This window comes from Pongo abelii, chromosome 23 (assembly GCF_028885655.2).
Source record: "Pongo abelii isolate AG06213 chromosome 23, NHGRI_mPonAbe1-v2.0_pri, whole genome shotgun sequence".
In the NCBI taxonomy this organism is placed as follows: Eukaryota; Metazoa; Chordata; class Mammalia; order Primates; family Hominidae; genus Pongo; species Pongo abelii.
In genome coordinates, this window is record NC_085929.1 from 25,833,922 (window position 1) to 25,858,086 (window position 24,165).

The 24,165-nt window shown below is 48.2% G+C and overlaps 1 gene segment (V, D, J or C); it reads right to left on the minus strand.

The window, feature by feature from the left end:
- Nucleotides 1-15,573: 15,573 nt before the first annotated feature.
- LOC134761229 (immunoglobulin lambda variable 3-22-like) lies at nt 15,574-16,267 on the minus strand. The segment is given in 3 exon segments: nt 15,574-15,618; nt 15,750-16,069; nt 16,222-16,267. Coding segments are annotated over 3 exon segments (411 nt in total).
- Nucleotides 16,268-24,165: the final 7,898 nt, after the last annotated feature.

Consider the following 24,165-nt stretch of genomic DNA (forward strand, 5'->3'; position numbering starts at 1 on the left):
AGGGAAGTCTCTTCATGCAAATCTACTTCCTTTATTCTTGTGTCGTCGTTAGGTGGCTCTGGTGAGCAGTGGATGCAAATCTGTTCTCCATTCCCTAAAACATTTGTCCTGGTTCTTGTCTGAGCCCTGAGCCTGATGGCCTTCTCCGAGTAATTTCTCAAGATCAGAAGACAGGCCAAGTGCGTTTTCAGATTTACCCACTAGAAGGGGCCTCAAAGGAAGCAACAGTCAGGCCCTTTGCACTTGAGCATTACCAGGTGCTTGGACTCATTAGAGGCCTCAGACTAAACCTCACAGTGCCCCCTGGTGCACACAGCATGAATGCCATTTTCTGCACATCACTAGATCACTCAGAAGGGCTACTTATGAGTCCATAATACATGCCAGATGCATTAGCGAGAGTTTTACAAGTGTTACCTCAAGAAGACTTTTGTAATATAGAGTAGGATGATGGGGAGCCTTATGCTTCAAGCCCATCTTTATTAGTGAGTGAATATTAGGAGGTTAAATGTTTTTCCCAAGTCCTCCAGACAATAGAGAGTGGAGTCAAGATTCCACCCAGGAGATGCACCTCAGAGCCCGACCTTCCAGCCCCTCCCTGCTCCACCTCCTGCACCCTGCTCCATCTCTTCCTTCTCCCTCATCCAAGGTCTTTGGGGTCCCTCTTGTTTTTGCTAGAGCTCCCACAAGAAGATAGGAAAGAATTAGTGACCGAAATGGCAGAAACATATTGTCTCACGGTTCTGAAGCTGGAAAACCCAAGATAAAGGTGGTAGTGGGTTTGGTTTCACCTGAGGACTCTCTCCTTGGCTTGCAGGTTGCTACCTCCTTGCTGTATCCTCACCTGGTCTTTTCTCTGCATGCTCACCTCTGGTGCCTCATTTCTGTGTGTGCAAATTTCTTCTTCCTAGGAGGACATCAGTCCAATTTGAGAAGAATCCACCCTAATTTTTTCATTTTCACTTAGTCACCTCTTTAAAGACCCTATGCACAATTTCAGTCACATATTGTGTGTTACAGCTTCAATGCATACATTTTGGGGGACTTAATTCAGCCAATAACCCCCACCCTCTGGATTCCAAAAAACTCATGTCTTTCTCACTTGTAAAAACATTCACCTCATTACAACAGCCCAAGTCCTAAACTAACTCAGCACCTACTCTAAGACCCAACTCTCATCTAGATATCACCCAAATCAAGTGTGGGTGATTCTCCAGGATGATTCATCCTGAGGGTTTAAAGGAAAACAGTTTGGGAGGTTTCCTCTCCAGTCTCCTGTTATCATCCAGGTTCCAGAAAAGTAAATTCCTACTTCAATAAGAATGAAATAAAAAAGTGAGTCAACATCAGCAACATTTTTGAGTCAGATGTGAAAAATTCACATATGTGCATTTTTAAAATAATTTAGAGTATAGAATAAATTAAATGCCATAAAATTGAATTTTATAATCAGTAGCCATGGGCTATTTCTGACAGCATTTGGAAAAGAGCTATAGTTGATACAGAAAATATAACCCAAAAAGCAAGAGTTGTTTTTAGAGCAGAATATTTCCAAGTTAACTAAGATAAATCGTACACAGAAATAATATAATCCAAAGAAAATTAATCTCTTGTAGGCATATTAAATTACTAAATCCAATTTTAGCATTGAGCATCAACATTTTGGTGTGCAAATAAAGCCACCTCTCAGGGGTTATATAAAAGGGCAGTTGTTTCCTACTTCATGTTACAGTTTATGTGTGGCTTAATGGTGCTTTGACAGTCAGAGAGAAGGTGCTCCAGAGGATGTTTCCTTTACCTAAGAAAGGGAAAATATTCTTTTACATAAAATGATAATTTGCAGGATAACATATTTCCACTTCACCATCCCTGTTCTTGTCATGGCAACTTAGTTGGAGGACTTACAGTTAAAATCTCAAACTCGGCCGGGCACGGTAACTCATGCCTGTAATTCCAGCACTTTGGGAGGCTGAGGCAGGTGGATCATGAGGTCAGGAGATCGACACCATCCTGGCCAACATTGTGAAACCATGTCTCTACAAAAAATACAAAAATTAGCCTGGCATGATGGCAGGAGCTTGTAATCCCAGCTACTTGGGAGGCTGAGGCAGGAGAATTTCTTGAACCCGGGAGGTGGATGTTGCAGTGAGCCGCGATTGTGCCACTGCACTCCAGCCTGGCAACAGAGTGAGACTCCACCTCAAAAATAAATTAATTAATTAATTAATTTTAAAAACATCTCAAACTCTCTTCTTTATTCCATTGTTGCATTCTGAGTTTAACGATCTACTTGCTTTATAAAAATTTGAAATACATTTAAAAGTTGAACTTCATTTATCATTTGTTAATGATGCTCAGAACACCAACCATCTTGTGTGTTTTTGGTTTCAGCTACAAGGCTGATTTTAAGAACTTTTTTCTCTCAGCCTACACTGGATCACTCCCGACTTGGTGCAAACTTCCTTGCCCATTTGCCCCTCCCTCTCCCTCTAATTTTTCACCTCAGAGGAACCTCTATTCCTGATATACTGAAGCTCTCACAAAACTTAGAGCAAATGGATGAAGATGAAAGTCATGAGCTTGTGACACAGGACTGTCTTGAGCAGACACAAGATCCAATCAAACACATGGTACAGGTATGTTCTTATCCAAAGAAAGACCTCAGGCCCCTAGAGGAGGTGAATTACAGTGTCCCTCACAAAGAGATCTCCACCTAGAACATATGTGGGTGCACTGTTCAAACTTCAAATAACCCTAGAAACCAGGGACCGTTAAACCACATCCTGTGGGACATCCCTGGCCTGCCACCTATTTTTTTAATGGCCCCAGAACTGATAGTGATTTTTATATGTTTTAATGATTACGTCGCAGGTGGTGTATCAGAACCTACATATTATCCCAACGTTGTCTCATGCGTGGCAAAGACTAAAATATCTCTTATTGAGACATTGAAGAAAAAGTTTACCAAATCCTAAAAAATAATGAGCACTGAAATATATGAGTAAATGCTCAACCTCAAGCAAAATAGGAGAAATCAAAAATAAATGTGTAACAAGATAACTTTTTATATCTGATAGGTTGGCACAAACTTGCACTTTCACCAGTGAGTTCCAATCAATATGTAGGGCTGGTATTGTAAACTGGTAGAACTGGAGGGGAATGTGAAAACAATGGATAAAAGTTAGAAATGCACATCCTTTTGACCCAGCAATTCCACTTCTGGAAATTTATCCTACGGTGATACGCACACATGAACTCAAAGGAGTCTGCACAGGGATGCTCGCTGCTGTGTGATTTGTAAGATCAAAATCATGGTGATAACCATTAGAGGCTGCATGGCTAAAATCCTACTGTGGAATACTCTACAGCTTTAGAATGAATGGGCAGTACTCTATGCCTAGAATGTCCCAGGAAAGAATAAGAAATGGTGCAGGTATGGGATGGCCTTTGACAAGTGTGACGAAGGCAGGCGCCTTACACTTCACTCTCTCCTTTTCCGCTGAGCTTTTCCACATCAGACAAACTGCTTAGGGACAGTGGAAGGCCCTCAGGCTGGGCCTGGCCACCTGCTCTGGCCTCGGAATGCAGCCTGGCCTGACAGCTTGGCTGCAACTTCATGACCAACCCAGAACCAGAACCACAAAACTAAGCTGCTCTCAATTCCAGATGCACCGAAGTGACAAGATTACAAACACGTGTTCTCTTACCATGCTAACTATCAGGGAGCAATTTTTATGCAACAATAGACAATAAATACAATTGGTTTTTGAAATATATTTTCTTGTGGATATTTCAGGTACACAACATGTTGATATAGTCTAAACACATAATAAAATGGTTACTTTGTTTTTAATAAAATCTATTTAATAAAAGTTTATGAAGCCTAAATTATATATAATAATGGCTATGTCTACCAATTGACTCATAAGATTTAAATATTGGATGCAACTAATGTCTGAATATTTGTTAAATTCATTCTCACCTTTAGTAGATTAAGGACGATTTCAGCTACAAAAGTATTGACACCCATGGAAATTACAAATGCTGAATGTCAATGAGGAAGAAGGAATGGACTCAGGTTAACTCTTCCCTGTGGGGCCATTTTGGAAACTCCCAACCTATAGGGACACCATCCACTTTTGGGGAGTTTCCAGGACAGGGCCTCAGCGATGTGAGACAGGAGGATTTTGAGGGAGCACTGAGCCTGTCATGCAAAATCTTCCCAGCTCAGCAACCTGAGGTATTGAGGCAAAGAGGAGGAGCAAAAAAACAAAAAAAACAAAAAAAAAACACAGCCAGGTGCAGTGGCTCATGTGTGTATTCCCACCCCTTTGAGAGGCCAAGGTGGGTACATCACCTGAGATCAGGAGTTCAAGACCAGCCTGACCAACATGGTGAAACCCCGTCTCTACTAAATATACAAAAATTAGCCAGGCATGGTGGTGGGCATCTGTTATCCCAGCTACTCGGGAGGCTGAGGCGGGGAGCATTGGTAGAGCCTGGGAGGCTGAGATTTCAGTAAGCCAAGATTCTGCCACTGCACTCCAGCCTGGCGACCGAGCAAAAGTTTGTTTCAAAAACGAAAACAAAAGAATAACAAAAACAACAGCTTCCTCTCGTCCTTAATACCTCACAAACATGTTCAGATCTTCTCACAGTGGTCACTGCTTCAGGACAGACATGCAGAGGAATAGTCCATCCAGGAGGGCCATCTTTACCAGACCGTGGTGGACACAATTGAATAAGATGCAGTTTCTTGAAACTCCCCGTAATGACTTCTGTCCAGATTGTTCTTCACAGTGTGGGAGGAGGATGCATTTTGGGTGAGGACATCCCTAAAAACAGCAGTGAATGCACCAGTCAGGCAGCTTTTCTCACTATGTGCCTGCATTTGAAGAGCTAGGAAGAGTTGCACATTCAGGGACCACAGCACACAAGCATCAGGAAGCTGTCACTGTCCTGGATGAGAAACCGCAGAGCAGGTTTCCTTTTGGACTTCCTGGTGAGAAAGGAGAGGAGCTGAGAGAGGGGAAATTCTCAAGGCGGTGCTGCAAGAAGCCCCTTGCACAGGATGAGGAAGCATTTTCAGAGCAAGAGAGAGGCCGAGAGCCCAGGGCAAGTTTGGGTCTCAATTCTCCATGAACTTGGACCACTGTGGAAAGTGCCACCTCTCCTACGTGAGTTGCAGTAATAATCAGACTCATCCTCAGCCTGGAAGCCAGAGATGGTCATGGAGGCTGTGTTTCCAGACTTGGAGCCAGAGAAGCCATCAGGGACCCCTGAGGCCTGAATACTGACACCATAAATCATGGGTCTGAGAACTGTGTCACCCATTGTTTTGGGGCCAAGAGCAGAAAGGCTGTGCAGCAGGTGCAGGTGGGGGTGTGAGTGTCCTGCTATTGGGCCAGAGAAACTAGCAGACTCTACCATAATAGAGGAACTGGACATAGGAACTGAAACCTTGTGCTTAAGGCAAGGCTTTGGAGGAGAATCCTACTCTAGACCCATGGATTTAGCAACAAGTCTATGTCATGTGCAGCAGGTAATTATTTCCTTTTGAAAACAACCTCTTCTATATACGAGGGCTTTGTTACATCCAGAACCACATGAGACACCAGTAACCACACAGTCAGACCTCCCATATCCCCTCAGTCATGAGCTCAGGCAGGGCACGAAATATTACACCATGAGGTGAATGTGGCACACATAGGATGGAGCAGGAGCAGGGCTCAAGGGCACTGTCTTCCGCATAAGCAGGTTCTTCTCTCTATTGTTCCAGTGCCTCTTCCTGGGTTCACACTTACATGGTCTGGTGGAGATGCAGATGCTTGCAGCAGGTTACTTAACAGCACCTGTCACCTGAAAGAGTTGGGACCAGCTCTGTGCCATAACGGTATGACACGATCCTCCTGTGACCCCCTAGTGTCTAGTCACCACATTAAATATGAAAAGATAAGACAAATAAATTCAGATAAATATATAAAATATATTTTATTTATTTCAGTACAGCAAAATGCTATCATTTTCACATGTTATCAACATGAAATTATTTATGAGATAAATTACATCGATTTTCATGTCTATTGTTGTTATTTTTCTGGAGATGGAAAATTTGGAAACTATGTAGTTGATAGGGATGTGATTGGGTTCTTTGTTGACCAGGGTGTCCTGCAGTGGGATTTGAAGCGATGAGTGATCCGTATTTTACGTAGTTCACCACATCTACATATCTGATTGGAGTTGTAGAAGGGAGCAACATTTACAGAGGATGTGGAGGGTGGAGGTGGGCAGCGTCCATCCTGCAGCTCACCCTGCGGGTGTATCTGTGGTTCCTGGGAGGGGTGAGGCTGCTCTCCCTGCCCCGGGCTTCCCTACAGGGAGATCTGACTCCAACGCTCCCTCAACCCAGAGCACCTGGCATGTCAGTCTCCCTTTTCATTCCATAAAAATTCAAGGAACCATCAGTTTGGGCATTTCAACATTTACTCTGAAAATTTGGACAGAAACCAGAGTTTTCAGTTTATAGTGGCGTCCTCAGGTCCCTGATGACCCATATTGGGGACAGCTGGCCATCTTAGATGGGGTTCTCTGGAAGCCAACTCTGCAATAGAGATGTCCATGCACAGAAGATTCAGAAGGGAGTGAGGGAGGCAACACGGGGCAGAAGAAGACCCTGACTCATGATGGAGTTGACATTGAGGCTCAGGCTCCACAGAGGGAGCTCTGGAGCTGGGAGGCCCTTCATTCAGTGGCATCTTAAATTGAGGCAAGGACTTGAGATCTTGGTTGATTAAACCCCTCTGAGAAGGGACATAAACTTGAGGAAGCTTTCTGCAACCAACAGCACTTCCCAGTGAGGGTACAGCTCTGAGCTGCTGGGCTTCTCAGCAGTGCCAGCTGGGTCACATTGAGGAGGGGATCTGGGCAGAGTTCACAGTGTCCATTCCTCTGGTTTGCTCTGTTGGGAATCACAGGCTGCCACACAGCCTCAGGCCCAGGACCTCAGCAGAACTGGGCAGTAATTCTGGGGCCTGATCCAGACAGTTGGTTTAAGGACTGGCCCTGTCCCCACCATATGACCATCCAGAGGCAGAACAGTGGACAGAGGTTGCCTCTGTTTGTCTTTCCACCCAGGCCCTCATTCTCTAACTCACACAACAGCCCCAAGTCACCAGATGATTCTGGCCCTTCCGGGCCATGTGTATGTCTGATGTATGCTCTGTAGAGACTCCTGGAGGGGGCTGGAGGGAAGGGCAGCCTGAAAGGCTCAGATCCAGGTGAACCGGGCTAGATCCACTCATGGCTTTATCAACAGTCTTCCCGGGGCTGAAGCAAGAGGGTCACTGAGGCTGGGAGGGTGTTTTTGTCTCACTTCCTCATCTGCCTGTGTCACTGTGGGATAATCACTACTACTGTCCCACACCTGACAGTAATAGTCGGCCTCATCCCCGGCTTCCACCCTGCTGATGGTCAGGGTGGCGGTGTTCCCAGAGTTGGAGCCAGAGAATCGCTCAGAGATCCCTGAGGGCCGGTTGCTATCACCATAGATGACCAGCACAGGGGCCTGGCCTGGCTTCTGCTGGTACCAGTGCACACTTTTACTTCCAATGTTGTTTCCCCCACAGGTAATCCTGGCCGTCTGTCTTGGGGCCACTGACACCGAGGGTGGCTGAGTCAGCTCATAGGAGGTCGCAGAGCCTGCAAAGATAAAAATAAATAAATAAATAAATAAATAAATAAATAAATAAATAAAGAGACAGAGGTTGGCTTGCAGGTGAAAGATGCTTCTTATGAAATCCCTTGCCCTGCTGCCCCGGACAAGCTCCAGAGAGTCTGAGAACACTCAGGGTATCCCCTGCAGTCAGCCCCAGCCCCAGTGGCCCATGACTTTCCTGTTGTATGGAGACTTTGAACTGAAAACTCACTACTCTCTCCTGGCAGGTGCAGTCCCTCAGGCTCTCACAAGCCTTTGAGCAGAGTTTGGGGGGAGTTCAGCCCCACCAGCCTCCCACCCTGCAACAGGGTCATGAGCATCCTGCCCAGCACAGGAAGGGCCCTCCTGAGCTCAGAATCAAGGACACGCTGGACCCAGAGCCCTTGGGCTGGGCAGGTTGGTGAGACCCTGGGCGGAGCACCTGTGCAGTGAGCGAGGAGGCCGAGGAGAAGAACGGTCCAGGCCATGGCTGAGGCACCACCAATGCTGCTTCCTTAGGCCTAGACTGAGCAGGTTCCTCCCAGGCCTCTCTTATCCCCTTGCTGGAGAGAGCGGCCCGTGATGCAAATCAGCAGAGTCAGAGGCTGCTGCTGGAGGAGATCTGTGGTTTCCAGAGAAGGGCTCAGCCCCAAAGGAAACAGAGAGAGGAGGGATGGCCCCTGCTTACCCACTCCCTCAGCCCACGCGATTTTCCTTCACCCACTGGTCCCATGGTCTGGGCTCACATCTTTACCCAGGTTGTGCCCAGCCTTGCTCCTTGGCTGGGCTGGTCATGGAAAAGCTCAGAGCTGACTTCCTCTGTATTTTCTAGGGGATATAAAGTCCTTCCTGTGGGATAGATGTTGGCTGTGATTTAAGAGGTTGTTAGAGTCACAGTGGTGACGCGGGAATTATCTGGGGTCCACAGTCCCCTCCTCCACTCCATCCTGGCTCAGGAGGGAGGTGATTAGCTTTTTTCTGCTTCTCTAGTAATGTCCTGATTGTAAATATTTTCTGTCAGACATGAGATGTCTGGTACAGGCCTAAGTCCATTTTAAGTCACATTCCAGAGCCCAATGCCGGGACCCTCTTCATCCTCACTCATGTCCAAGACGGGTCCCCAAGAGCCCAATGCGGGGACCCTTCTCATCTCCCACAGGGGACAGCACAAGCCTTGGACAGGTACAGGCCCCACTCCAGGGCACAGCTCCTCTGTGCTAGAGGAGAATGCAATCCTTGGTTGCCAAGGGCACATAGAATTTTGGAAGATCCATGGGACGCGGTAAGTTTCTACTTTGGCTGTGAGTTCTAGTGCCAGGTCATAGGTGCTGTGCCTCAGTACCACCAGGGTGCTGTTAGGACCAGGGACAGATCAGGAGTTGAAGGAAATGTTTGCTTCATGAGAAAATGAGAGGGGGCTGCAAACTCCAAGACCCTGGAAGTGAATGTTTATTATAACTATGTTGTCTTCAGTTGCTGGGAAAATGTATCAATGGATAAAACGTTAAGTCAACAAAAGATTAATCAGTAAGTATTGTGTGCCTCATAAGGAAATCAAGAACTATGAATTGGCAGGTTCCCCAGGACAGAGTCAGGAAAGACCAGGGACAGTGGATGTTGAGGGTGGCCAGGGACGGAGAAGCTGCTGTGTCTGCAGGACAGGGGCTCCCAGAGCAAAGGCAGGGAGGTGGGACACGTGTGACTGCAGGATGGGATGGCATGTGTGACAGTGAGATGGGGGCCATGTCGATGAGAAGAGGCAAAGTGGCAAAGTGCCTGAATGTGTGTGAGAAAAATAAGGATCATCTCCAAGAGTCAGATCTGAGAACCAGGAAGTCAGAAGAATGTAAACATCGGCGTCAAGGACAAATACTCTAAGAAAAGAAGAACCTCTTTCCCTCTGGATCTCAGGTCATGTTCACTGACCCTCCCTGCTTGTCAGCATCTCCCTGATGCCCAGGCTCACCCCATCCCGAGGTGTTTCTGCCAGGTTACTCTCTGCTGCCCCCTGGTGGCCAGTCTGCACTGGCGGCTGGAGGCTCAGGGGCCTCCTGGGTCCCGGTGTTGCTTCAGAATCTGTTGCTCAAGTCCCTGATCCCTTCGTTCATGGACTGCTGACCTCAGGGAGGAACTTCTTCTTCTCTGTGTGGCCCCTTCCTGCCTCAAGACCCGGCACAAGGTGCTCAAGATTCCTGATGGAAATACAAACACTCCATGTAGTAGTGGAGGTTTCAGGTTCTTCCTCGGGCTCCCTGCACCTCTGTCTCTCTGGGTGATGGGTGGTCCTGAAGGGGGACTGGGGCTTGGCACTGAGAACTGCAGGACTCAGGGGTGGCTTTGACTGGTTCTGGATAGAAATACAGGGCCAGCGTAGCTTGGTAGTGACTCCTGCAATAAAACAGAGACAGAAGCTCATTCACCCAACATATGTTCACACTGGCCCACTCTATCCTGGTAAGACTGCTTTTTAGGAGTTCAGCATGAGGAAAACACAGTCCTTGCTCTGAGGAGTTTCCTGTCCTATTCCTGGGTCAGTCCAGTAACCAGTGCATGGGTCCAGACCAGGTCCCAGTCCCTCCCTAGTTCACCTGGCCCTAAGGACACTCAGGGGAGTTGGTCCTGGTCACTCCCCTCTACCCGATGCCCACCAGGCAGCCCTGTGGGGACCCACCCTGCGGCCTGTGTGTCTGGTCCTGGGCCAGCTTTCTGGGGCCTCATTGGGTCACCCAGCACTGCTTTCCCTGAAGTTCCAGGGCTTTCCTGACCAGGACCAGAGAATTCAGGGAGTGTAATTGACAAGGAAAGGAAGGGCCTGTGAGAGGGAGTAACAATCTTAAGGCCACTGGGGAAGGAAGAAAGAAGAGCAGGACCAGGGAAGTCCTAGACCCATAATGATGTGCTCTTCTGAGTGTCCTGGGACCCGCCTGGACTTCGGGAGGGGACATGGGAAAATCCTGAGTCAAATTTTTGAGGCCCTGATGCAAACAGCTTCCCCTCATCAGTTCCTCCAGCTGCCTGTGGGGAGCCCTGCTCTACCTGGACATGGAACCAGTCAGGGCCTGGGAGAGCAGCCAGCTTCCTGCACTCATTGGCTGATTAGAAGACTCAAAGTACAGTACTCCAGGTTTCGATCAAACATAGGCCTTTTAATGATCCTTTAACCTGACAAATTTTTAATATAATGTTTAAGGATTAGGGATCCCCCTATAAAAATGATCTATGTATGTTAATATTTCATTAGCTCAATAAAAGAGTTGTCGATCTATTAATACCATAGTATTTCTCAGTGCTTTTTTGAGGAGAGTATCATTTTCTTTTCTGTTTCCCCATTTCCATGAGGTATGGGCCCAAATACAAGCCATGAGCATTGATATGGGAAGCCTCTGCTTTTCCTGTTCAATACGTCCTACACCTGACATGCTTACCTTATGCCAGTGTCCTAAAGGGAATCATGAAAAACATCGGCTGAAGCAATAGGCACAGAAATGTCACCTATGGTATGATTTTACCCAAGAGCCACACAAGGTATTTTCTCATGGAACACATAGATGATGCTCACACGCAGGTGACCCTGCACAGCTGTGACTGAGTCATTCCGGGTCAGATGTGAGCTGAGCACGTTTCCTTCCCACTGACCAAGGCGGCTTCTGCCCTGCTCAGCCCCCGGGAGAAGCTCCCTCTTTGCTCCTGGCTCTTCATGCCGGGAAGATGCTCTTTTTTTGGGAAAGCAGAGCTGAGGCTGTCATGGGAGAATGAGGGGACCTCGTCTGTGGGCTTTGAAATTCCGGGACTCACAGGTCCTAATTCTCCTCTGGATGCAAAATTATCAGGCAGCAGAATATCAGAGCAAGCGCCCCTTACCAGCCCCAGGTTGTGCTGAAAAGGGTTTCCTAGTGCAGATCTCCCAGGCGGTCTCCAGGAGCCTGAGACTGGGTGAGTCAGTCCTCACTGAGGCCCAAGCGGCAGGGAAATGTGTGAACCTTCCCTCTTCAAAGATTTAGTTTTCTTTGAAATCCCAAAATCCTGTCACTTGAAATTCTGAGCCTTGCACAGACGTGTTCACTGCTTCAAGTGGTGGAAAGTCTGCAGATGGACGAGTTCCTGCATCCGTCTGCACTTTGAAAAATCTCTAATTTAGAGGTCAGGCATGTTTGTAGAGCAGAAGATCTAATAAAGTAGGTGTCTAAGAGTGTGTTAGATAAGCAAGGGAGATGGTGACAGAGAATATGAAAGCTTCCCAATCCCCTTCACCTCTAACCCCCGTGGTCCACATCTTCCAGGAATGTACAGATGACAGGGGCATGGACAGCAGAGACTGAGGGCTGGAAATTCCATGTTTAGAGCCACAGGTTTCTTCAGCTTCCTATTCCACCAGCAGATCTAATCCCCTTATGCTCATCAGAGATAAGGTGTCCTCAGCCACCTTCTTTCCCTCTATGTGACTCAGTGTCCAGCAGCTATGAATGACCTTTTTCTTGAGAATCAAATTCAGATGTAGACTCAGCAGTGGACACGGTCCTCCCAAGCACAGGCATCAGAGTCCGCAGCACAGAATCTGCCCCGTGGGCACAGTGTGCACGGCTCCACCGCACACCCAGCATAGCCCTACTGCGTGGAAACAGTCCTGCTGCCAACAGTGAACACTGTCATCTTGGGGGGTACTTTTCACAAAATTATTCAAAAGCCTTGACAAAGGATCTGGCTTAGAAATGCTGGCTGGAGACAGCTGACACTCAAATATGAGCATGACAAGTTTGAGTATTCCTCCTGGCAACAAATTAACAGATTCAATAGACATTCCTGGAAGACTGGAAATGTGTGACCTTGGACCAGACAGAAGATCATTGCTAATTAGAGAAAGAGTGAGAGAGAGAGAAGTTGAATTGTAGCGTACAGAACAGAGAAAATGGTGCTAGTATATAATTCTTCCACTTTTAACGTTGTATAATTGCAAAATTACTTTGCTTCCTGAGCATGCAGTATTTTTATTATGGTAAAATACACATAACAAAATGTTTCATCCTTTTAATCATTTTTAAGTGTGTAATTAAGCGGCAGTAAGTACAGTAAAAATGTTGTGCAAACATCACCACTATCCAACCCCAGAGCTTTTCGTTCAGCACACACAGAACCTCTGTGTCTATTAGACAGCACTTTAGAAACTTTGGACATTGTGGACAAAATGACGAGTGTGTGATAAAAAGAAAATCCCAAGGATGAACCAAAGATGGTGTTTGCACTTCATCCCCAGCTTCTGTGGAAACTCAGTGCAGTAGGGGGTGTGCCTCATCCAGGAACCCAGATGAGACGCAGCCCCTGGGGCCTTTTCTGGGCTGTTTTTTCCCAAGTAGCAGAGGAATTTCAAAGGACTGTGCCCTCTGAGACAGCTTTCTCCTCTCCTGCAGTATGTGTGATTACTTCTGGGGTCTTTGTTTTCAGTTTACTGGACTGATCTCTACAATAGTTGAATGATCCTGGAGAATGAATTTGGATTTGTACAGACCCAGATAGGCAATAGTGGCATTAGCAATATCTGTGCCAGATGGGGATCTCCTGGAACAGAATGCTATGGCTGCGGGTGCACAGTTACATCACTGAAGCAGATACTGAGGTCTTGTCTATTTCTCTCAGAGAATAGGATCAGAATCAGTGTGCAGTCACGTGGAATGGACGACAGTATACATTCACACTTTTTCTGCCCAGCTTCATTAGCTCTCTTATCTCTATCATGATATCATCATGAGGGTACAGACCATCTGGATATCATAGCTGAATCACATATACATGATGGGCATGGCCTACTGGAAGCTTTTGTGAGATCCATGCACTTTTGAGAGTGGGAAATTAACTGTTTCCTCTTCCTTATTAGCTGAAATTGGGAGTTTAGTTGTCTGGAGCAGCTGAGACTCTCCTATGAATTAAAGAACTTGTTATTATACCCTTCAATTTCCCCCAGAAAGAAAGAGACACAAGGTCTATAAAGGTCTAGGAGTAGCATATTTTACACTTGGGGATGTGGCTCCAACCCGTATATCAGGAGCCATAAATATCACCCATTGTTTTCCAGGCCCAGAGCATTGAGGCTCTGCAGCAGGTGCAGGCAGGGTTGTAAGTGTCCTGCTGTTGGGTCCAGAGAATCCAGCTGACTCTGCTGTGGGAACTGAAACCTCCTGCACGTGGCAAACCCCACTGGAGAATCCCAATGTAGACTCCTGGGTTTTGGAAGAAGTCCATGTCATGTGCAGTAGAGTATTACTTCCCGTTCTAAAAGCAGCTCCTTTTGTCTTACTGGACCCTGAGAGACAGGATAACACTGGACATCAAGCGACCATGTTTCATGAACTGCCAGATCCCCCCAGTTGTGAGCTAAGGCAGGCCAGCAGTGGTCTCTGGTGAGACGGATTTGACACATCTAGGTTAGAGCAGGGCCAGGGCTCCAGGACTCAGTCACCTGCATAAACAGCTGGTCCACATCTGTGTTCTCATTTCTCTTCCACCAGTGCCTCTCCCTTGCTTCACACATATGTCCTACGGGTGGAGATGGGGCTTGCTGAAGCAGGTTACTCCAAAGCACCTGTCGCCTCAAGGGGTAAGACGAGACCAGCATTGTACAATCACATGATGTGAGTCTTATGTGAATCCTACTGTCTAGTCACCATCCTAGACATAAAAAATAAAAAGGTAAACTAGTTTCAATAATATATTTTATTTAACCCAAAGTGTGAAAAATAATATTTCCACAAGCACACAATCTAAAATTATTTATGAGATATTTTATAGTCATTTTCATAGCTACTGTTACTATTATTATGTTGGGGAGATTCTTTACGTTGAGATTGTGTGGTTGATGGAGGTTTGAAGGAGTCCGATTGACAAGGGTGAGCTGTGCTGGCTTCGTAAGTGTCAACTTTGATAAGCTGAAGGCGGGGCGAAAGAGTGCTTGTGCAGGATGTGCAGGGTGGAGGTTGGTAGCGTCCATGCTACAGCTGTCCCTATGGGAGCATCTCCGGCCCCTGCATGGGGTGAGGCTGCTCCCCTTTTGGTGGATTCCTTGCAGGAGGATCTGTCTCCACCTCTCCTTCAGGACTCCAAGAACCTGGTATGTCAGGCTCCATTTTCATTTTATAAGAATACAAGGAACACTCAGATATAAATGGGCATTTGGATGCTCACAGTGGAAATTTGGGAAATTCGCTGGTGTTTCCACCTCAGGTCTATGGTAGTTTATTTTGATGACAGCTGGCCATCTTAGTTTGGGTTCCCTGGAAGTAGACTCCGAGATAAAGATGTGCATGCACAGAGGATCTAGAAGGAGTGAGGGAGGCATCGCCCACCAGAAGGAGACCCTGACCCACAATAAGGTTGCAACTGAGGCCTCAGGCATCCATACTGAGATGTCTGGATCTGGAAGGCCTTTCAGTGTCATCCTCTATTAGGGCAAGGCCTTGGGATCTTGGCTCAGGCAGTCATCAAACCAAAACTCTCAAAACTGGGCCTAAATATGAGGAAGGAAGTTTTCTGGAACTAATAGCACTTCCCAGTGAGGGCACAGCTCTGAGTTCCTAGAAGCTCCCAGCAGTTGAGGGTGGGTGAGCTCAGAAAAGGGTATTGAGGCAGATGCCACAGTGTCCCCTCCTTGGCTTTTCCTGTTCAAAATCCCAGGCTTCCATGGAAGCCTGGAAGCTCAGGTGTTGAGCTGAGGTGGGTATTTTTTGGGACTGATGTAGGATATTTTGAAGAAGGAGTGACCCAATCACCATCGTATGGAAATCTAAGGCCAAGTGATGGTTCTCTACATCTCTCTCATCTTCCGTCCAGTTCTTATTTCCCCAAGTCACTCATGAGGCCCAAAAACACCATAAATTCTGATTATAGCAGCCTTAAATCCACTCCTGCTCCACTCTCTGCAAAGCCAGCCGGGACAGCTGGACAAAAGGATGGCCTGGAGGTCTCAGATCCAGTAGAACTTGGCCAGACCTGCTCATTGCTTGGTCCACAGTCTTCCTGGTGCTGGGGAAAGAACATGACACAGACGAAAAAGGAGTTTGTGTCTCACTTCCTCATCTGCCTGTGTCACTGTGGGATTGTCCTCATCCCCAGACAAACAGTAATAGTCAGCCTTGTCTTCGGTCAGGACGCTGCTGATGGTCAGGGTGGTCGTGTTCCCTGAGGTGGACCCAGAGAATCGCTCAGGGATTCCAGGGGGCCGCTCACTATCTTTGTATATAACCAACACAGGGGCCTGGCCTGGCTTCTGCTGGTACCAGTCAGCATAATTTTCCCCCAGTACATCTCCAGAGCAGGTGATCCTGGCTGTCTGTCCTGGGGACACTGACACCTAGGGTGGCTGTGTCAGCTCATAGGAGTCAACAGAGCCTGCAAGAGGAAAAGAGAAGGGGCTTGAAGATAACAAACCAATTCCAGTGGTGTCACCCTGAGGCTATGCCTGGGCTGAGCTCAAGGTTCAGGGCAGGACCAGCCCAGGGGCTTAGGAGGGCTGAGCCTGGGGCAGGGCCTGGGGGCAGCACCTGTGTAGAGGTTGAGGAGCGGGAGCAGGAATGTGGCCCAGGCCATGGTGAGACACCCACAGCTCTGCCTCCTGAGCCCGCAGCACAGCTGGGCTTCCCAGACTGCTCTTATTTCCTCTCAGGCCCACTGGGGCAGTGCATCCTTGGTGTTTATGCAAATTTACTTCTCTGGGACTCCTCACGGCGGGATATCCCTCAAGCCAGCTCTGGGGGCAGCACGAGAAACTTAAAATGAAGGGGTGAGTCCCCAGCTTCCTTCATCTGCTTCTCTAGTCAGAAAATCAGCCTTGGCTTCCAAGGCCTGTGATCACAGTCACTGTCTTGAGGATTGACAACGTGGTCCCTGTCTCAAACCTCTGTGTCATGTGGTCTGTCCTTGGCTGCATTGAGCAGGACTATGGACCTTCCAGGAGCCTGGCCTGGGGCTAAGCTGGGCCCTGCTGAGAAATCATTGATGACGCCTGACTCAGCAGCAAGTACACCAAAGACGCATCATCTTTCTCCTCTTTCATCTCCTCTCCGGATACCCCAGAATCACTTGGCCCCATCCTGGTAATTTTATGTACATGATGTACTGTGTCTTTAGGACACTTATTAATCATTGCAATTGGAAGAGTTTTGTCATTTGAGCAACCACACGTATTTCAGATGCATCACAATCTCTAGTCTCATTTGACATGTGATGCTGCTCTTTCCATGGTATCCCCCAACCCCACAGTAGACCAGCTATTGCCATCCTCAGCTCTTCCTATATTTATTCACTTGTTCTCATCAACGTTTTATGTAAACTTGCGAAAAGAACCAGATAATCACACTGGACTGAAAATCTAACTTTAGGCCCCATGGTCTCTCTGAGGGTCCCCAGGTCATGGTCTCCACACAAGACATGAGCTCCAGAGAGCATGTGGTCAGTAGTCCCTCCAGCCATGCAGATCCTGCCACTGATCAAAGGACAGCCCCGTGGTCAGAACTGTGGCCTGAGGCAGGTGAGAATCCCCTTCCCTCTGGAGAGCGTCTCCTCAAGGAGGCTGGGGATGCCCATGCAGGGACCAGAGCCCCAAATGCCCCACCCCACCCACCCGAGACTCCCCTGAGCACAGGAGCTGCCCCCTGAGTCAGGGTCCACCTGGAGCTGGAAGGAAAAGCAGAAGCAGGAGGGGCCGAGTGTCTCTGGAAGTGCCCAGGACAGAGGGTTCAGCTCCCCAGTACACTGCTGGACAGGGAGGGACGAGGCCCTGAGAGTGGCAGGAGGGTCAGGCTGCCATCCTGGGTGAAGGACTTGGGACTTAGGAGCCCCATCCCCTCAAACTTTGCCTCCTCCTAGAGCACCTCGACCTCTGGGCATCTCCCAGGGATTCCATCTTGTGGGAGCTGCCCAGGCTGACCCCTGGGCCCAGACTCCTCCAGCTGCATTTCCCAGGCAAAATCTTAACTATACCTGGTCTCCTACCAGTGTCCAGGGGTGATGCTTTGTGTGCTTGACTCTCAGAACATGGATACTGCAGCCTGAGGGGGTATGATGCACTGTCCTGACTTCCAGTCTGAGGACTGACTCTCGGACATCTGTTGAATCCCAGTCTGGCCTCCCTCTTAGGCTCCACCTGGGCAGCCCCAGCCTGTCTCCTGGCTGCTCTTGGATGCTGCTCTGCTACCCCCTGCTGGTAGATGTGACTCATACCAGCAGCTTCCCTCCAGGTGACGTGTAGCACCTGTCACCTCAGAGGCTGTGGACCAGGGAGTCCAGCTTCATTCTGAGCCAGTGTGACCCCATCTGCCCTGCTCGGCACAGAGAAGTCACATGCACTTGCAGGGAGGTGGAGCAGGTGGAATTGCCATAATGGTGTCCCAGGTTTGAATTGTCCTGCACCAGTGCTTTGGTTCTGTCAGGACTAATTAGAGTGAAGCAACCGAAGCTCTTCTGCAAAGCTTTCAAAGTCCGGAGAGATACGTATGCCATTCTTCAACGATTCAGACTTCCTATACACTTAGGAGGCAAACCGGTGCACCTCCCACCTAATAAGAGCAGCTATGACTCACTGTGATCACCCCATGTTTCCAGCACTGCAGCTTAGTTGTGAAGTAACATGACCATCGTTGGTATGATTAATTTCATGTTTATGTGTGTTTCATTCCACACCTCTCAGAGTTTGTGCCGGGAGGATTTCTACACTAGCCTAGTCTGTCTTCCTGATAAAGCTGGGATTCTCCTGCTTATTCTCAGCTGGGGACCGTTGTTCCCACCGTACAGAAAACCAGCTCTTTCTGACCACCTTTCTTGGGATTCCTGCAGGGGAATGATGAGAGATTCCATGTCTGAGGCCCATTAGAGCCCATTCAATGATACCCCCTCATCAGACTTTAATTAATATGGCTTTTGTTGCTTTCCTGTCATGTAATTTTAAATTAAGAAAAAAGATTTTTAAGTTCAATATAAGCCTCCCCAATTCACAGGAAGCGATATTGAGGTCCCAAGAGACTAAGTGGCTGAGGAGAAGAGAGAGCAGTGGTGGCAAGTCCAGGAGTTGACACACGTGTCCTCAGTTCTGAACTTGGGCCCTTTGGGGCAGAGCTTGACCAGGGTAGGGAGGAAGTGGCATGAGGGCCAGGCAGGCAGCAGAGATGTGCCCCATGGGCACACTGCCATCCCCCGTCATGGTCTGGCCATCCTGAGAAGCTCACTTCAGCCTGCAGAAGGTGGCGGCTGTTCCCCAGGTTAGAGCTGGAGAATCTGTGGGGACTGAGGGCTCCTTTGGGTGCAGGACCTGGCTTGGCTCCTGCTGGTTCTCTCTGCACTGTTGCCTGCTCCACTCTCTCCTGAGAAGGTGGTGGACAGCTGTCTCATGGCCCCCTCTCCTGGGGGCAGCTGAGTCTTTAGGGGACCACAGAGCCTGCGGATTGAGGAGACTTTTGGGCTCATTTTCAGGGACCCATCTCCTGAAGCATCACCTGGGCTTAGGGTCCTGTGGGGACTTATCCTGGGGGCAGCATCTGTGCAGAGTGAGGAAAGGTGACAGGTGAGGGGCACAGGCCACAGAGAGATGTGCCAGAGCTTTGTCTCTGGAACCCGTAGCTGAGCCTGTTTTCCTCCGGCCTTCTCCATACTCTCAAAGGTCCCCACGAAAATGCTCACTTCATCACACTGGACTGGAGAGACCTTGGAGGCTTCAGTGTGGGATTCACAGGTTTGGTTCATGTGGGATTATTCTTCTCATATCTCACAGGGGAGTGATTATTTGAACAATCTTAAAGGAAGGCCGGTATCCCATACCCAGGGTTGTCTGTGAAGCTCACAGGGGTGGGAAGGTGTCTCCATGTTGCCAGGGACCTGGCCACTGTTGTGCCTCAGTCCCCCTTCTGCTCTATCAGGACCAGACAGGGGTGTACTTGTGGCCCACCCTGAACAAGGTTCTATATGAGCATAACAATAGTTAATGACCCTTACTCAGCATTGATATGGCCTGTGCCTTGCCTGTTTGTGGGCCCTGCCCACAAGAACTCATTTAACCCAGAAGCACATCCGAAGAAGGAGGTAAGTGAGGAAAACAGAAAAGTTTTGAATTTGGGACTTTTGATACTTGAGGCACTCCTTGTCAACACCAGCATGCACATGTGCACACGTGCACACGTGCACACACACTCACACACAGGCATATGCATTTACACACATGCACACACACTCACACACAGGCATATGCATTTACACACATGCAAACACACTCACACACAGGCATATGCATTTACACACATGCACACACACTCGCACACAGGCATATGCATTTACACACATGTACACACACTCGCACACAGGCACATGCATTTACACACGTGCACACACACAGGCATATGCATTTACACACATGTACACACACTCGCACACAGGCATATGCATTTACACACATGTACACACACTCGCACACAGGCATATGCATTTACACACGTGCACACACACTCACACACAGGCATATGCATTTACACACATGCAAACACACTCACACACAGGCATATGCATTTACACACATGCACACACACTCGCACACCGGTATATGCATTTACACACATGTACACACACTCACACACAGGCACATGCATTTACACACGTGCACACACACAGGCATATGCATTTACACACATGTACACACACTCGCACACAGGCATATGCATTTACACACATGTACACACACTCGCACACAGGCATATGCATTTACACACGTGCACACACACTCACACACAGGCATATGCATTTACACACATGTACACACACTCGCACACAGGCATATGCATTTACACACATGCATACATATGGCACTGTTTTGTGCACAGGTAAAAAGGGAGCACAGCCTTCATCCTGCTGTCCTGTTCTGTGGGCTTTCTGTTGCAGGCACCTGAATGAGTTTTGAGAGACATCACCAGGTCGTGTCTCAGCAGAACTACAGCAAAACCACTTTGTCTTGTCCAAACTCTGTGATGTATGTTACACTCCTGCTTGCCTTCCTACACCTACCTTGCTTGAGACTTCCTGGTGCTGGGAGGAGATGTCCAGTTCTGCAGAAACAGTCAGGACAATCTGCTCAAGATTGGCAATTAGTTTTTGACCTATGGCCATTTCCAGTGGGCAGCATGGAGCCCCAGATGGGCAGGCACAGATGAACAGACATTAGGGCTTGGCTGCTGCAACTGAAGGGAAGAGGCTCTGGGGACAGAGAGCAGGGCAACCTCCTACTCTTTTCTCCAGGTCAGGCCATGAACACAAGTGGAGTCAAATGGGCTCTTAGGCTGCAAAGGCCACAGAGCTGGGCTCAGGATAACTGAGCTGGGCTGAGCTGGGCTCAGGATAACAGCAGCACAGAGCTGGGCTCAGGATAACTGGGAACTATGGTTGGAGGAGACAAGCTTAGTGTCCCGGGGAGACCTTGTCAGGGAGGTAGCTGCAATGAGCTCCAAGCACTGAAGAAAGGACGTTCTTTCATCACTTTCAGCCTGGCCAGGAGCCCGTGAAAGCAATTCTTATTCACATTAGAGCCTTGCTCACTCTGGGGATGCTCAGAGAGCATGGATGAGTGCTGGACTTTCAGGGAATACTGACAGCTGATGATTCATATAATTATCCAGTCACCCAGGTTTGGTTCCTCTGAACCCAGCTTGGGCACCTGCTTGGGATAATGGGGTGGGTGAGGGAGACCTTTCAAAAGCCACACTTCTTCAGCTTTGCGCAGAAGAGATGTCACCTTCCAGGAAAGTGACAACAGACCTGGTGTCAGGTCACAAGTCAGGAAGCTCAGGAGGATTTGGGTCTTACTTCCTCATCACTTGGGATGTGTGGGAGAGTGATAATGATCAGCCTCACTGCTGGAATCCCAGGGAGTCTCAGAGAAACTGACTTGTCAGACTGAGAGCTTGAAAGTCAATCCTGGGTCTGTTCATTCAAAAGCAGAGAATGAAGTCCCCTGTGTCAACATAAAAAGGGCGACAAGGATAGCATGAAAACCTGCCCCTCAGGATGCACAAGAGATCAAGTGTTTTGCAGAGGGCCAGGAGTCCTCCTAGGCTGTCAGTTAATGCCCCACCTCAGAGCTTGGTGGTGCAAGTCCAATCTTCAGAGCCCCAGAGTTCAGAAGCTCAAGCCATGTGACAGACGCTGTTGGGAATTTGAATTGTGTGACCCCTGAAATTCATATGGGATGGTCCCAATCACCAGGACTTTACAATGGGACCTTGTATGGAAATAGGGTGTTTGCATTTGTGACTAGTTAACGTGTGGTTATACTGGAGTAGGGTTGGCCCCAATCAAACAGGACTGGTGATATTATAATAAGGGGAAACCTGGAGACAGGCATGCCGGATGAGGAAAATGCCACGTGAACATGGAGACAGGGATTGGGGTGATTTACCTACATGCCAGGGAACAGCAAATAACTCCAAACCACAAGAAGCCAGAGAGAGGCATGAACAGATCCTCCCTCAGCCATAGAACAAACCAACCCTGCCGACACCTTGATGTAACATCACCTCCAGCTTAGTGAGAGCTTAAATTTCTGTTCTGTGAGCCATCCACGCTCTGCCACTTCTTTATGGCAGTCCTGAAAAAATAACATAAAACAATGCCCCTATTTTCAGGGAACCTCCTGCAGGGCTGGGCTCCTTGCAGACGCTTTTGTCTCTATCATCACAATCACCTGGGAATGGACCTTTCTGTCCTATGTTTTCTTCTCCTAAACTGTCTGAATTTCCTCTCCAGGATCCTGTCCCAACCCTCCAGACAGGAAACAGTGTATCCTGTGACCTTAGACCCCTCCCTCCCACACCTGCTCCCTCTGGGGCCCCTGATGGGGTCTCTAACCAGACTTACAGGTCAGTCTCCTGGTCTGGGCTGTCAACCGAGGAATGAGGCTCTAGTCATAGCAGGATGGCCTAGGACTCCAGGCCCAGAAAACCTTAAACACTCCATCAAATGAGCTCAGCTGCATCTTCCCATCCCCTAACTCCACGTTCCTCATGCATGCAGTTGCAATATTTGATTCTGCAAACTCCACCCTTTGCTCTCTGGCTGACTTCTCCTTGAAACAGTTTCTGAGGCATTGTGAGAGTTGGCAGGAAAAAGCCCCAGGGATGCTCGCCTCCGCTCCTAGGCCTTCATTTTAAATCATTAAAGTCCCTCTCCACCGAAACCCTCTGAAACCCACTTGCACTGCGTTTTTTCCATCCCATGTCCAATTTTCATGAGCATTGTCAGGAATAATTGCTGCCAACTCGTGAGCTCCTGGGGCATATCGGGCTCTGTGTTATACCCTTGTAAACATGATTAAGTTATTCCTGTAGACTTAATAGGGAAGAATTATTATAAGTTCTTGTTTAACTTCTTTTTTTCACTAACTGGCGCTGGCCTGGCTGAAGCCACTGCTGAGTGACCATCTGTCAACAGCAGAGACCAATGCAGAGATCCCTATAGGATGACCTTCTCTGTGGAAAATAGCCAGGGGCCTTCTTGATATTAATTTCATTAGAGCTCTTCCATCATGGGAGAGACAGCTCTTTTTCTTACTAGAATTGACATTTACTCTACAGAGGATTTGCTTTCATTGACTGCAGTGCTTCTGCCAAAACTGTTATCTCTGGATTACAGAATGATACACGCATCATGATGGTATTCCACAGGAGGTTCTGACCAGGGAACTCATTTCACAGCAAATAAAGGGCTGTGGGCCTTTTCTCTTGGCATTCAAGAGTCTTACTATTGTCCCCAACATTCTGAGGCATGTGGCTTATATGAATGGTTTAATGACAACTTGAAGACTCTGTTACTGAATCAGGCAAGTGGCAAGTATGTGTAGGGCTGGGCAATGTCTTCCAGGATGGTGCATGTGCTGTGCATCAGTGTCCAATATATGGTGCTGTTTCTCCCACAGTGAGGATCCATGAGTTCAGAATCAAGGAGTAAATTGTAGTGGCTCCACTCAAAAATGTCTTTAGTGATCCATTAGCAAATATTTAACATCCTCTCCTCCTGATCTCAGGCTCTGTGGGTCTAGAGGCCTTAGGCACACTGGAGGAATGCTTTCCCAGAGGATACAACAATGACTGTATTGAACTGATACCTGAGAGTTCCCCACATCCCTCTGGACATGCCTGCATGGATGTCTCCATGTGTCTGTCTTTCCAGTCAGACCCTCCATCAACAACTCAAACCCCAGGCAAAGAAACACAGGACAGCCTGGCCTGCCAGGCACAAATCCACTCAAGACTGATTCCTCTGCAGCGCCTGCCTGGAGGTCTGGAGGGAAGGGCAGCCTGGGGGTTCAGATTTGGGTGAATTTGGCCAAGCCTGCTCATGGCTTTGTCCACAGTCCTCCTGGGGCAAGAGGAAGAGGATGAAATAGAGGGGGAGGGGTTTATGTCTCACTTCCCTGTCTGCTTGTGTCACTGTGGGATAAGTACCACTGCTGTCTG